The sequence below is a fragment of the Coptis chinensis genome, chromosome 2 (genome assembly GCF_015680905.1).
Source record: "Coptis chinensis isolate HL-2020 chromosome 2, ASM1568090v1, whole genome shotgun sequence".
NCBI lineage: Eukaryota > Viridiplantae > Streptophyta > Magnoliopsida > Ranunculales > Ranunculaceae > Coptis > Coptis chinensis.
The window spans coordinates 64315491-64329701 of record NC_141457.1 but is presented as its reverse complement, the minus strand read 5'-3'; the positions used below and the strand labels follow the sequence as shown (position 1 = coordinate 64329701).

Below are 14211 nucleotides of genomic sequence, written 5' to 3'. Positions count from 1 at the left end.
GCTTATATGTACATTGTCAAACCCAAACTAATAAAGGTTTGCTAGCTAACACACGCAAGTCCTGGTATGGTAGTATCACAGGTTCTCAGACTTGAGAGAGCATACCACTTGAAAACTGTTGTGCGAGTTCAATTTTAGGCTTTAACTGGATCGGGCTTAAAAGTGATGTTTCGACGACAAAGAAAGTCAAGCTTTAGATGGGCCATGAATAAAAGCCCAGTCTAATATACAAGAACACATCCCTGAAACACAAAATTAGAGATTAGAGTAAAAGCCACACATACTGTAGTAAAAGAGAGAAGAAGAGGAAGAAGAGTTTTAAAGAGAAGGAAATGGCTAGTTGTCTGCAAGTACCCATAGCTTCATCTAATTATTACCCAAATAAAACTATTTTCAGAAGAAGTATTAAATGTGCAGCAGCTAAAATCCCAATGCCTCCTTTAAACCCAAAAGACCCATTTCTTTCAAGATTAGCATCAGTTGCTTCTTCTAATCCTGACCTTAAACCTTCCTCTAATTCAGATACCCCTCCTTATCTTGACCTCTTTGACTCTCCCCAGCTCATGGCATCTCCTGCTCAGGTTCTCATTATTATTATTTTTTTTTTTATTTCTTTAATGTTTTGCAATTTTATCCTCTAAAATTTGTTTTGTCTTGAGTTCAGGCTGAGCGTTCTGTTTCCTACAATGAACATAGACCAAGGAAGCCTCCTCCGGATTTGCCATCGCTGCTTCTCCATGGAAGAATCGTTTACATTGGCATGCCGGTAACTGTTTAGCATCTTACAATAATATTTTTCTGCATTAGCCAATTCATATTGTTTTATTCTTCCATCTTCACACTTACGATATGTTTCACAGTTAGTTCCAGCTGTCACAGAGCTCGTGATCGCAGAGCTACTTTACCTGCAATATATGGATCCAAAAGAATCAATTTATCTTTATATCAGTTCCACTGGAACAACTCGTGACGATGGTGAAACAGTAGGTGTCTAATCACACTTCCTTCTTTCTGAATATGCCTCTAATAAATGATACATCACAACTGCTGATTTTAGCTTTTAGTCCATCCCTCCATAAGCCTGTGATATTTTTTGTGTCTGTCATGTGTACATCTTTGTCATATAAAGCTTCTCTACTTCTCTTAATTACATTTTCCTGTTTTTTATCTGATATAAACTTTGACAATATATATCTTATCCGCCCATTTGGAAAAGCTCAGTCAGGGATGGTTGTGGTATTGTTCCAAGTTGCAAACTTCTTAATTTATCGTGAATGTTGACATATTATATCATGATATTTTTGTAAACTTTGATGATATTTGCCATGGCTATACAACTTATTTGATGATTTTTTTTTTTTTTTTTATTTCGTCCACAAACTTTGAAGTTCATCTGTTCTTTCCAAACACATTGAAGATTCACATATCTATCATCCAACATGTAACATGAATCATGCTCCATGTTGTACTCATCGTATATATGTTGAAATTGAAAAGGCCTTTTTTCCCCGTTTTGTTTATTTGTAAATGTGGAGGTGTTTAAGGAGTTGGTTATCATAGAGCAAGAAAACACTGTTGTTCATGTTATAGAGTACAATTGTAGCTCTAATGCTATTATGCTTCAAAATGCTTATTTTTCAGGTTGGAATGGAGTCAGAGGGGTTTGCTATATATGATGCGATGATGCAGCTGAAAAATGATGTACTTTCCTATCTGACTCTCCTTGTTTCCTTGGGATTGTTGTATCTTGTACTGATCTGAGTGATTTTGTTTTCCAGTTATACATACAGTTCAAATTGTGCATAGTTGAACACTTTAAATAACTTTTTGCATATAGGCATGTCGATTCTTTGTCATCTTGAAGCAACTGATAAATAATGTACCCCTCTTTTTCTTTTTCTTTTCTTTTAACAAAATAATCTCTGTTTATGTAATCTTGAGAATCACTTCAAATGGGATAAGAACACAGATGCCATTTTCGAATGACATTTAAAGTACCAAATTTACTTGTGTCACTGAATTATATATTTTGCAAAAAAAAAAAAAAAACGCGATGGCATTAGCAGAGCGCATGCGTGTTAAATACTCTTAGACTGATCGTCCTGCTGACCACCCAAACCTACTTTTCTTTCTAACAGAACTTGACAGCTTCTATCAGCGATTTTGACGTATGTTAGAGATTCTTTTGGCAGGAATTAAAATTGTTTGTTCCTTTTACCTTATCAGCTCAAGGACCCAAATCCTTTTGCACATGTTCCTAATTGTTGACTACAGCTCAAGGACCCAAAGCGGTTCTGTTTTTACTCAATAAAGGTGAAATATCATTAATTGTGCGAAGTAGGTCGAGAAAACCTACAAGTAAAGTGTAAAGAAGAAGAACACATCCAGATGAGTCCAAAGTGATCTGAACAAGTCTTCCCCCTATATTAAAAACACTGCCACTTAGCTAGAAAATAAATAAGGGTGATATTTCATTAATTAAGCACAGTAGTCCGAAAAGGCCTGCAAGTACATGCAAAGAATAAATAAGTCCAGATGAGTTCAAACAGGTCTCCCCCTATAAACGAACACTCACACTTAGCTACAAAATATTTAAAAAATAGTTTATCTGAATACAGTATCTAGATTCTTATCCAAAATCACTTAATTGCGTGGATATCGATACTGTATCTATAACTCATTTTTATTAGGTTCTATCTTCATGTGGATTGCTTCTGGATATGCAGATACAGACAGTTGGAGTTGGGGCTGCCGTAGGTCAAGCATGTCTTTTACTTGCTGCCGGGAAGAAGGGAAGACGATTTATGATGCCCCATGCAAAAGGTTTGTTCTTATTACATGTTAATCTCCAATGCCTTTTTCATAACAATGATGTCAAGTCAAGGACCAACGTTTATCTGAATTTGTTTCAGCCATGATCCAACAACCTCGTCTCCCATCATCTGGATTAATGCCAGCTAGTGATGTCCTTATTCGTGCTAAAGAGGTTGGTACTATTCTTTTATATCTAAATTTGTTTCAGGTTTACTTTCTTTTGCAGACGATCACAAGGAAGTATGGTATATTTTTAATTTTAAATATTGCATTGTACATCTTCTATATGGATTTAACCAGTTATTAGTTGTTCATGAAATTTCACCTTGTCAACTTTAATCCTTTTTGGCTGCATTAGCACATCTACTTTCGTTTGTTTGAATGATATTATATAGCAAGACTTACTCGGAAATGGAAATGAATATTTGATCTATAAGAAAGGCGTCCTCTTCACAGTGAAAACTAGTTACAGAGCGGCTGGTAAAGGATGACCCTTAGTGGAGGATCTTGTTTTGAACATAGATTTTTTGAAATTTACTTGTGTTTACTCATGTCTACGGTTCTTTAGATTATATTACCCTATATTTTTCGAGTAAGTGTATATCAATAACATATAACTCATTGATCAGTATAGCTCCGTAATATGGAACTATTTAGATATTATCAATGAACATGCCTACTGTCTACTCAGTATCAAATCTTATCACAACCTGAAAATGGCTTCCTGCAAATGAGATTGAAATGAGAAAAGAAATACCTTGGGGGTGTAAGTGTGACCACTTTGGATATCATATGGTTATATTATTCATAAAAATGGGAGGATGTTTTCATGTACTATGTTAGAAGTGATGTTACTATGTTATTGTTACAATTCAGTCAAATTGAATGGTGGGCTTTTTACAAATGCAATATTTGCCTAGCATTCTATGCCAAAGATTTCAGTGTGATTGACACATTTGACATTTGATCAAGTTGAAGGTGATATGATAGATCATTGAAGTTGGGAATGTTCCTTGGCCGTGGGAAAGATTGTAGAATAATGTAGATACACCATGGTAATAGACTTGGTAAAATGAAGGCAAGTATTTGTTTTTGGTTACTTTTTCAACATAAGCCTAGGAAAGTTTTGGGTGGGATAATTTGGTATCTTTAAGTTAAGAATGACATGATAAATGATAACAACCAACTTTATGGAGCACAAAGCATGAGTCAAGGGATGGAAGCATGAGTTGAGGGCTGATTTGCGCTAAAGATACTGTTGAAAACTATTTTCCCTTGAAACTGAAGAGTCTTGGGATTTTTGGTACTACTGGAAACTTGAACATGTTATTGGATAAGTAAGAAATAGTTTAATGGACTATTTTGGCCATGTTGATCTCCACAGGGAGATTGTTTTTGGACAAATATCATCCTTATTATCTTTGACATATTAGTGATTGTCTATTGATATGGTTACAATGTGAAAGGTAAGAATAACAACTCAATAGAGATGGCAAGCTGCTCCACTTTTGTAATTTCAAAGTTATTTCTACATGAGCATCATCATTTTTCCATCCGTGTTTCTTTTGTATACTAATTAACTCTAGTCGTGTAAGTTCTAAACAAATAGGGATCTATTGTACCTTAAAAAAATAATTTCATACATTCAGGAGACATGGGAGAAACCCAAATTTCCCTTTTATAAGGTACTCTGTCAACTTGGCTATAAAATCAATAGATTTAATTATTTAATGTGCTTCGACATTTTTAAAAGCTATGTTTCTTAGCTTAGTTTTTCATATAATTGTTTCATAGTTGTCAGATGCTATTTAGATTATACTGTTCCGTGTCTGATGTGATATTAATGCAATTCAAGGGAAAGAAGAACCGTGATTACTGAATTATATTACTTCTACTACCCTTAAACTTCCTGCCAACTTGGTAAGAAATTTAGACGTCCTTGGAGCTATTCTGAATGACAATTAGACAAGTGCCCATCTGTAGCTCCCACCATACATGAATCCCTGATTGAAAGTATTTTTAATATCGGGGAAGACCATATCTATGCTAATATATGCAAGATTTTTGAGATTATGTCTACTTTGCAGGTTGTAACAAATCGGGATGCACTTGTTAAACTCCTCGCGAGGCACACTGGAAATGTGAGTGCACAACATATAGTTTAGAGTGGCTTTATTGTATATGTTGTGGTTGAGGGATTTTAAGATTCCTGATTTGGTTTATCTTATCTGTTAGTCTTTTGAGAAAGTTGCTACTGTGATGAAGAGGCCATATTATATGGACGCAACTCAAGCTAAGAATTTCGGCGTTATTGACAAGGTGCATTCTGTTTCTTTATTTATTTACAAGCATAGCTTGGGTTAGTTAGGGATGACCCTCTTTTTTCAAAAAATTAAGGGATACACCATTAACCCCAACCCCCCCCTCCAAAGAATGAAAAAAAAAATCATCTCATAGCCATTGGATCTTGGAACTGGGTATTTTTTAAAAAGGGGGGTCATCCCTAACTAACCCATATAATTCTACATGCATATATATATTATGGTCTATTCGCACCTACTCTTTAATAGCTACACTAACCAAATTGTGTTGGACACTGGATTTAGATTCTATGGCGGGGTCAAGAAAAGATTATGGCCGATGCTGCTTCACCCGAAGAGTGGGACAAGAAAGCCGGTATTAAAGTTGCTGACGCAATCTAATAATCCCCAAATAAAATGCCCCTATGCTATTGCCAAGTTTGACTTCTGCAACACTGAAGGCTATCAATGTACGTGGAAATTGTTGATTAGGCTCATATGCAGCCCTTGGATGCGTATATCGTTTGAATTGCATGGTTAGTCAGTGTATGTAGAATGGAAGTTTTTTGAGATGTACTACCAATATAATGGTGTTTCTGTGATTATTACAAAAAGAAAAGCAGATGATGTAGTTGTTTTTTCTTTCTTAATCTTGTACTTCTTATAGAAGAATTAGAAGACTTCTATGATTTTCTTTAGATGAATTTGGTCATGGGATCTAATGTTGGTTCTAGTCACTATGGGTGAGCAATTCACTGTTGTTAAACCCAATCCTACCTATATTAATATCCGTTTCTCCCAATATGCTCATAGTGAGCCACATCAGCAAAGTTTTTAAAATAGTCTCTATTTGAAAAATAATTACTTGCCTTCTTACCAAACTAACCCTGAATTTGGCCTGCTCTCTAATTTAATATAAATTAAAATTGTCTTTTCATGTGTTATGCTAAAACAAAAAACAAAACTACGCATTATTTCATTATTTCAAATGTACGCATGGGATAAAAAAAAACAAATTCTAAAAAACAATGGATTAGTTAATTGATATGTATTAGTTATTAGATATGGATATGTATTAGTTAATAGATATGGATATGGATTAGTTAATGGATCATGATATGTATTACTTATTGGATATGGATATGTTAAACTTCCAAGTGCTTCCTTTAAATATAGGCCCAGACATGATAGGTTTAAGAATAACAGGCCCGGCCACAGTTCGGGCTGCCCAATATGCTCACAGAAAGCCACATCAGCAATATTTTTAAAAAAGTTCCTACTTAAAAAATAATTACTATATTGATTATCAAACTAGCCTTATTAATTAACTACCAAAAACAGAAACAAAACCTCACCCTACTCCAAACTCTCTCAAAATATCAAAATATCTCTAATCTCTCTTTCTATACAATTTCTCTGAAGAAGAAGATCTGAAAAATGGCTTTGGACATCAGACAGAAACCAATAAGAAAAGAGATATAATAGTAAACCTGGCCTTAGGACAGGCAGATTAGCTAGTTTGTCTACAATAATCAAACTAGAAGCCTGTTAGCACTTAGCAGACTACAGAGGTGATAGATTACGAGTGTTAGGAAGTACAGTGATGTAGACATGTAAGGTCTTACTCTTAAGATTTCGAATGCTGTTTATCTTCCTACAATAATGGAATTAATTCATTATGAACTGATAAAGACATTAACCAAACTCGTTAACCCAATTCTTGTTGAACTACTGTCGTTTGATTCGAGCTGGCATTTGTATATTTTTCAAATTCACAACTCACTTTGGTGCATTTGTTTGTTTGAACACCACAATTGTTGTACCCGATTAAAACCAAGAGAAGCTTCTTTCTAAATAGTTTTAATGTTTTTTTTATTGTTATGTTTCTGTGCACGATAGAGATAGCCTTGTATCCAAGTATCCAACCCATAGTACAAAATATCAGGATATGGGTATTTATCGATACTCAATTTATGGATATGTATCGTGGATATATCCCTCTCTTTGGGGATATTTGACATTGTTTCACATGTAAATATCGTGGATATATCTAAAATATCGACAAATATCGTGGATATTGTGGATATTTCTTGATATATCATGATACATTATTTATATTTATTTAAAATATAATGGTAAATATTAAATAAAATTGTTATATGTACAAAATATCGCTAAATATCTCCAAATATCACAAATATCGCAAATATCGTCAAAATATCACCGATATTTACAGTTATATATATCTCTTAATATATCGTGATATTTATATATCTTTTTCTGAAATCTAGATAGATATCCCCAAATATCGCGATATATCGGGATATTTTGTACTATGATCCAACCTTCCTTTTTCTCATTTATTTTGGCTTTGCTCTTTTAGTCAAGAGCCGAACGTATCAGCTCCTTGAATGCAAACGTGTGGGGTCCTTCATTAGTTATTGACTTTGCTTTTACAAAGACTTGGTTAGTTGGTTACGTTTTTCCATAGAAATCTGGTACACAGACTCACTCAAGCTTCCATTACAGAGATTTAGAAGTGTTTCTTTTTTCTGTCTACACAAAAGAATGGCTCCAGTTTTTGAAGTCATAGTCTCTACATTCCTTGGGGTACTATTTAATAACCTCAGTTCGTTGATCCAAAAAGAAGTTGGTATCCTATGGGGAGTGGATGAAGAGATGAAAAAGCTTTCCAGCACTTTATCAGCAATTTGAGATGTTCTTGAAGATGCAGAGGAGAAGCAACTAACTGATAAGGCGACCCGTAACTGGCTACGGAAACTTAAGGATGCAGCTTATGAGGCAGATGATGTTTTGGATGAGTGGGCTACTGAAGCTGTGCAAATAGAACTGGGAACAAGACATAAAACTAATAACAATAAGGTATGTGACCTTTTCAAAGCCTGCTTTACTTTTCAACAGATTACGTTTCGTCGTAAAATTGCAAAGAGAATGGATGATCTTAGGGAGAGGTTTAATGAAATTGCTGATGAAAGATCTATGTTTCATTTGAAAGATGGGGTTGTGGACAGAAGAATTGAACTTCATCAAAAACAAGAAACTAGCTCCATTTTAACTGAACCACAAGTTTATGGGAGAGATGAAGAAAAAGATCACGTTATTAAGATGTTACTAAACAATGTAAACAGTCAAGAAGATGTTTCCATCTATCCAATGGTTGGTATTGGTGGCCTTGGAAAGACTACTTTTGCACAGTTGGTTTACAATGATGAGAGGGTAAAAAAACATTTTGAGGTTAGAGCTTGGGTTTTGTATCGGAAGATTTTGACGTAAAAAAGCTTACAAAAGCAGTTATAATCATGTACGAGGTCATGCATCGCACAAATGAGTATGGTGCCATATTCATTTGTGCGATGCATGACCTCGTACATGATCTCGCTTGTTCTATTAAGACCGGTGAATGTTCTGCACTGGATGGTAGTAGGAGAACAACTGTTCCCCAAGGCACTCGACATTTATCATTGATTTTGAAATCAAGCCAGTCACCCTCCATTATTCATTGCACGCATCAATCCTCACCATATTTGCACACGCTTATTTTGTACGATTATATGGATAATAGGTGGGATGCTCAGTTCAACTTCTTAAGCTTTATTTCTCTTAGAGCAATGAATTTGGCTATTATGCACATTACAACGTTATCGGAATCGATAGGGAAGTTAAAACATTTAAGATATCTCATCCTCTCATTGACTAAAATTACATCATTACCGGAATCCATATGTGGGCTGACAAATTTGCAAACCTTGAAATTGGCGAGTTGTTATCATCTTCAAACTTTGCCCCAACACATCGGGAACATCAGCAGCTTGAAGGGGTTGTTTGTTTTTTCAAGTTTCAGCATTCAAAGGCCCTCAAAGTTGTTTGTTTTTCTTGGTACTCTTCAGCGTTCGTTCCTCGGTCTCTCTCCTCCTGCCAAACAAAAAACGTGAAAGAATCCATTCCTCTCTTGCCCCTCATTAGTCGCTCTCCCTTCTCTCCATCAGGTATGTTTAAGAACACCAATCTTCAATTTCTTGTTCAATTTCCACCGAAAATTAAATGTTTTTTCTCAATTAAATTCTTCTTTTTGCAGATAACTACTTCTCATCATCACTTCTATTGTTTTCAAGCAACAATCTTTAGGTTTGTTCTTTCTTTATTGTTATATGTATACTTTTTGTTATTGCTATATATGTATACTTTTTGTTATCAATTGTATGTCTTCTAAATGAATGGGCGTGAACTTTTATTTTCCGAGCCTTTCAATTCGTTATTGTTATTTTCCGAGCATTTCAATTCATTATTTATTCTTCAATAGAAGTCAAGTCCCTATATTCTCAAGTTGATGTTGAATCACCGGGTTTTGATTAAGTTCATTTGTTAAGTTGGAAAAATTCTGAAGTTGTTTGCGTCCACCAATTTTTTTGACTAGCAAAATAATAATTTGAGTGAAAACTAATAATAATAAATGTGGTAAAGCACCCACTGTCATTGAACATATTAGCATTTTATCCTGAATGTGAATTTGCACGGAAGGTTCATCTTCTTGATAGATTTTGGTTTTGAACATTCGCATTTTGTGGAAGGTTCATATGGATGGATTTTGGTTTAGGATATTAGGATGTAGCATAAAAAGTTGATTGAAATTCAAAGCTTTGAAATATTCATAACATTTATATATATATAATTGGTTTTTGTTTGGTAGGTGTTTCACTTACCTTATTATTTATTGCATCTGGGACTATAGAATATGTAATGAGAATTATAGATTTTGCCCCGAGTGACTAACTGACTATGTTGTGAGTTTGTAGTGATATTTGTATATTGCTTTGTCTTTGTTTGGTTATCTACTTATATATATATTTTTTGATTTATGTATATTTGTATAAGTATGTCCTAGGTAGTGATATGCACATCATATAGGTGTCTTTAAAGTATATATACTTTTCTTTGCATACCATTGCTTTGTTTGTGTAGAATTCCTTGATTCCTATTGAGTGATTTTGGGCATGGGTCCTCAGAAGGAGAAGCTAACTCCACGGGTTAAGGGAAAGAATAAGGCAACTTCGGATGTGGTTGACAAATCCGCTCCAACTCCTAGGATAAAGACCGATAATGCGTGAAAAAAATGTTTCATTGAAATGTGTTTAGAAGAGATTAATAATTATGGCTATAGTGGAACTTCACTTAAATTAAAATCATGGACTAGGATTAATGAAAAAATGAGCAAGGCCTACGGTATTCCATACACACAAAGGCAACTCAAGAACCAATGGGACTACCTCCGAAAACAATATCAAACATGGAGAGTTCTATCAAATAGGACGGGACACGGGGTCGATTTTGTTGGAGGGGTTTTAGATTTTCCGAATGATATTTGGGATGATATAATCAAGATAGAAATCAACAACTTTTTAGTTTATACGAGTTATTAGTATACAACTACTTTGTTAATTGTTTAACCTTATTTTCTTTTTGCTATCTATTGTTACAAACAGAAATATCCATTGGCAACCCATTTTAGGAATGCTCCGTTGGCAAATAGCGAGTTGCTTGAATTCTTGTTTGAACCCACTGTATCTTGTGGTAATGAAGGGTTTAACCACAAGCACCCAATTCCTATGGTGACTCCCCATAATGTTCATACTACAAAGGTTGAGAATGTTGATAGTGCTACCGAGGATAACCAAATTCATGGAGCTGATCATCATAACGATCAATTCCCTTATGTCACCTACTGTGAGGAGTACAACCTTATATATCACAAGATGTACCCTTGTCATGCACATATAATGATTATTTTTCACAGGTTCCAAGTGATAATGTACCTACTAGTTGTGCACATAGGGGTACTACACCTGCACCACCTAAACAAACACAAGTTCCGACTACTTCACGAGCAAAGAGTGATGCTGGAAGCTTAAAGCAAAAATGTAAAAGAGACCCTCCTGAACCAGATCCTCTTGTGAAGAGTATTGGAGAGCTTGTAGAGGTGGTGAAGACTCAAACCATGGGAGATAAAAAAACTTGTGGATGAAGGTGTTTTGGAGGTAGAGGAGTTACACCTCTTGGATTTGTTGGATGATACTCTCTACCTTAACTCATTGGAAGCTCTCTCTTTTTTCATCCTTCTCATAACAAGATGCTTCTGAATATGCAAGAGAATAGGCTTAAAATCCAATTCCTGAAGAACATTACTCGATCTATGTCCTAGTCTAGCTAGCCTAAGGATGTGATACTTGGAAGATTGCTAGTATTTATATTTTGTTAATGTAAAAGGTTGTAGTTGACTTGGATGATTGTCGTATTTAGTTTTTATTAATGTTGAAGGTTGTAGCTGACTTAGATGATTGTTGTGTTTAGTTTTTAGTTTTTTTTTTATCCTATGTATGCAATGCTCAGGTGTCATACAGGTACTCTATCAAAAAAATTCTAGATTGTTTGTTTTTATAAACAATCAAGTTACTTAACAACTCTGGCATTGGTCAAGACGGTTAAGTAGTTAGGTTGATCAATGAGAAATATATTGCTTTGATTTTTAGGTTATGACAAGATTTATGTTTATAGAATGTTGAAAATACATAGGAGACTCTGTCGAAATTTTTCTATATTGTTTGTTGTTATATCGTTTGATTTTATAAACAATCAAGCTACTTAACGCTCTGCATTGGTCGAGATGGTTAAGTAGCTAGGTTGACCAATGAGAAATATATTGCTTTGATTTTTAGGTTATGACAGAATTTATATTTATGGAATGTTGAAAATACAGAAGAGACTTTGTCGAAATTTTTCTAGAAAAGTCACGTATCTTAGGTGTATAATTGTTTGAGATTTGGGGCGTTACAAGACTGCTAGTGATTATAGTTATTATGATCGATTTTGTTTAATTACTTGGATGATTGTGTAGTTAACATTTTTTATCTTTACTTTCATTTAGCGAAAATGACACCACAACAATGGTTATTGGTTTATTACATCATAATCTTCGCATGGATTAAGCATGCTACGAATTCTAGGTGTGTGAGGCAGAAGATATGCATATCTTCACTTACTGGGAGAATGTACGTACAAGAGCTTCTTCATGGAGATGATACAAATATGTTTAACATGTTAAGGTTGAGGAGGCCTTCCTTTCTTATGTTATGTGATCACTTTCGACAAAAGGAGTGCCGTTATAATAGTAAACATATTGATATAGAGGAAAAAAATGGCTATGTTTTTAATGACTATTGGTCACAATAAGCGAAATCGAACCATAGTGGATCGATTTCAACATTCAACACAAACCATTAGCAAATATTTTCATGGGGTGCTAGTAGCAGTGCTCCATTTCTCAAAAGAGATGATACTTGATCCACCATTTGATGGGGTCATTCATAAAAATGGAACTCATTACCAACGTCGTCTTAAAAGAGGGTCATTCAAAGGAGTTGTTGGAGCTTTAGATGGTACACTAATAGACGCAAATATTATACTTGAGAAGCAAATTCTTTTTAAAGGAAGAGGGGGTAAGGATTGTTTCCAGAATATTTTAGTTGTGTGTGATTATGATATGAGATTTACTTATGTGATGGCTGGATGGGAAAGGGATTACTCATGATGCTCGTGTATTGAACGAGACATTACGATGGCCATAAAAACACGGATTCCCATTGCCTCTGGAAGGTGTGTTTCAAAACATCACCAATGAATAACTTTTCTATTTATCATGTTTATATATGCTTATATGAATTCATTATTATTGTATATATGTATTACTTGTGTGATGTTGCATACACACACACACCAAGGGCTTCATGTGTCCTCATAAGAATGTTAGGTATTGGTTAGCTGATTTTAATCGCAGTGGTCTTCCTAGAAACAAATAGGAGAAATTTAATCAGGCACATTCCTTATTAAGAAATGTAATTGAGAGAACCTTTGGTGTCTTGAAGGCAAGATTCAAGATATTGAAAATAATGCCTCCATATGTTTTTCACACACAAGTTCAAATTGTTGTAGCAAGCATGGCCATACACAATTTTCTCCGTCGCGTCTCAGTGGATGATTGGTTGTTCAAGCGATATGAAGATGAAGAAGTGATTATTCCAATAGGGCCATCAATTGACTGACAAACTCGAAGCACCACAGAGTTTGAGTCATACATTTGGACCCGAGGCACATGAGTATATAGTCAACTTGCGTGACCAATCAAATTGCAGAACAATTATGGAGTGGAAACATTTGATCAGGTATTTTAGAGTTATTTGTAATGTGTACTTTGGAGTTATGATCGTAAAACTATTTCTGTTTGTCTTTTTAGTCTTCTTTTGATCCTATATTATTATGTGCAATGTTTTAGCTTGGTCCTACTGGCACTTGCAAGAAGAGGTGACAAAGATGTAATAGAGGGCCTCCAACCTCACTCAAATGCGAACAAATTGTCTATTGAAGGGTACCAAGGACTAGGCTTTCCTTGGTTGGATTTTTCAATCCTTCCAAACTTGGTTAAAATCTCACTAATTGAACATATTGAACATCTTCCTTTACTTGAAAGATTACCTCTCCTTAAGACTCTTCGTATTTGTGCATTGAATTCTGTGAAAGCCATCGATTGTATAGGTGTGGTTGCAGGATTTCCGTCGTTAGAGGAACTCAAATTAGATGGCATGCCTAATTTGGAGGAATGGTCTCCGTTGAAGGATAATGGAGCAGAAGAACTCCCTTGTCTTGGGTCATTGATCATTAGAAACTGTCCTAGATTGATAAGATTCCCATCTCTGTCTCCTCTCGTACATCCAGTTCTTTGGGGCTGTAATATTGAAATGGTATTGAGATCAATGAGAAACCGATCTTATCTTGAGCCCCTTGATATCGGTCATTTTAAAGATTTAGTTAACTTCCCAGATGGATTGTTACAAAGCCTCATTTCTCTGCGAAGACTAAACATTATGTCATGCAATCAGCTCAAGACTCTTCCAATGGAAGTGGCACAAAATTCTCTCACAAGCCTGAGCATCCAGGATTGTTCTAATCTTTTAAATTTGTCAGACATCAAACTGCTCTCCAGGATTTAACTATTATTGCATGTCCAAAACTGGATTTCACAATCCTG

At 35.0% G+C, this 14211-nt stretch overlaps 1 protein-coding gene and 1 long non-coding RNA gene across 3 annotated transcripts; both read left to right on the top strand.

The window, feature by feature from the left end:
• Positions 1–241: 241 nt before the first annotated feature.
• On the top strand, positions 242–5836 carry LOC147517144 (ATP-dependent caseinolytic (Clp) protease/crotonase family protein). The gene is made up of 9 exons (XM_086589524.1): positions 242–581; positions 665–766; positions 861–983; positions 1642–1701; positions 2727–2823; positions 2913–2986; positions 4902–4955; positions 5050–5133; positions 5421–5836. The coding sequence occupies exons 1-9, from the start codon at positions 333–335 to the stop codon at positions 5514–5516; spliced, it is 939 nt and encodes a 312-aa protein (XP_086445650.1). The 5' UTR covers positions 242–332; the 3' UTR covers positions 5517–5836.
• Positions 5837–7601: 1765 nt separating this feature from the next.
• LOC147517143 (uncharacterized) lies at positions 7602–13964 on the top strand. Of its 2 annotated transcripts, XR_015211356.1 has the most exons (5): positions 7602–7997; positions 9023–9121; positions 9211–9260; positions 13119–13348; positions 13459–13964. It is a non-coding gene; the product is annotated as an uncharacterized LOC147517143 (long non-coding RNA). The 2 variants fall into 2 exon arrangements; XR_015211355.1 differs by lacking the exons at positions 7602–7997; positions 13119–13348; positions 13459–13964 and adding an exon at positions 10616–11464 and having other exon boundaries at positions 8468–9121.
• Positions 13965–14211: the final 247 nt, after the last annotated feature.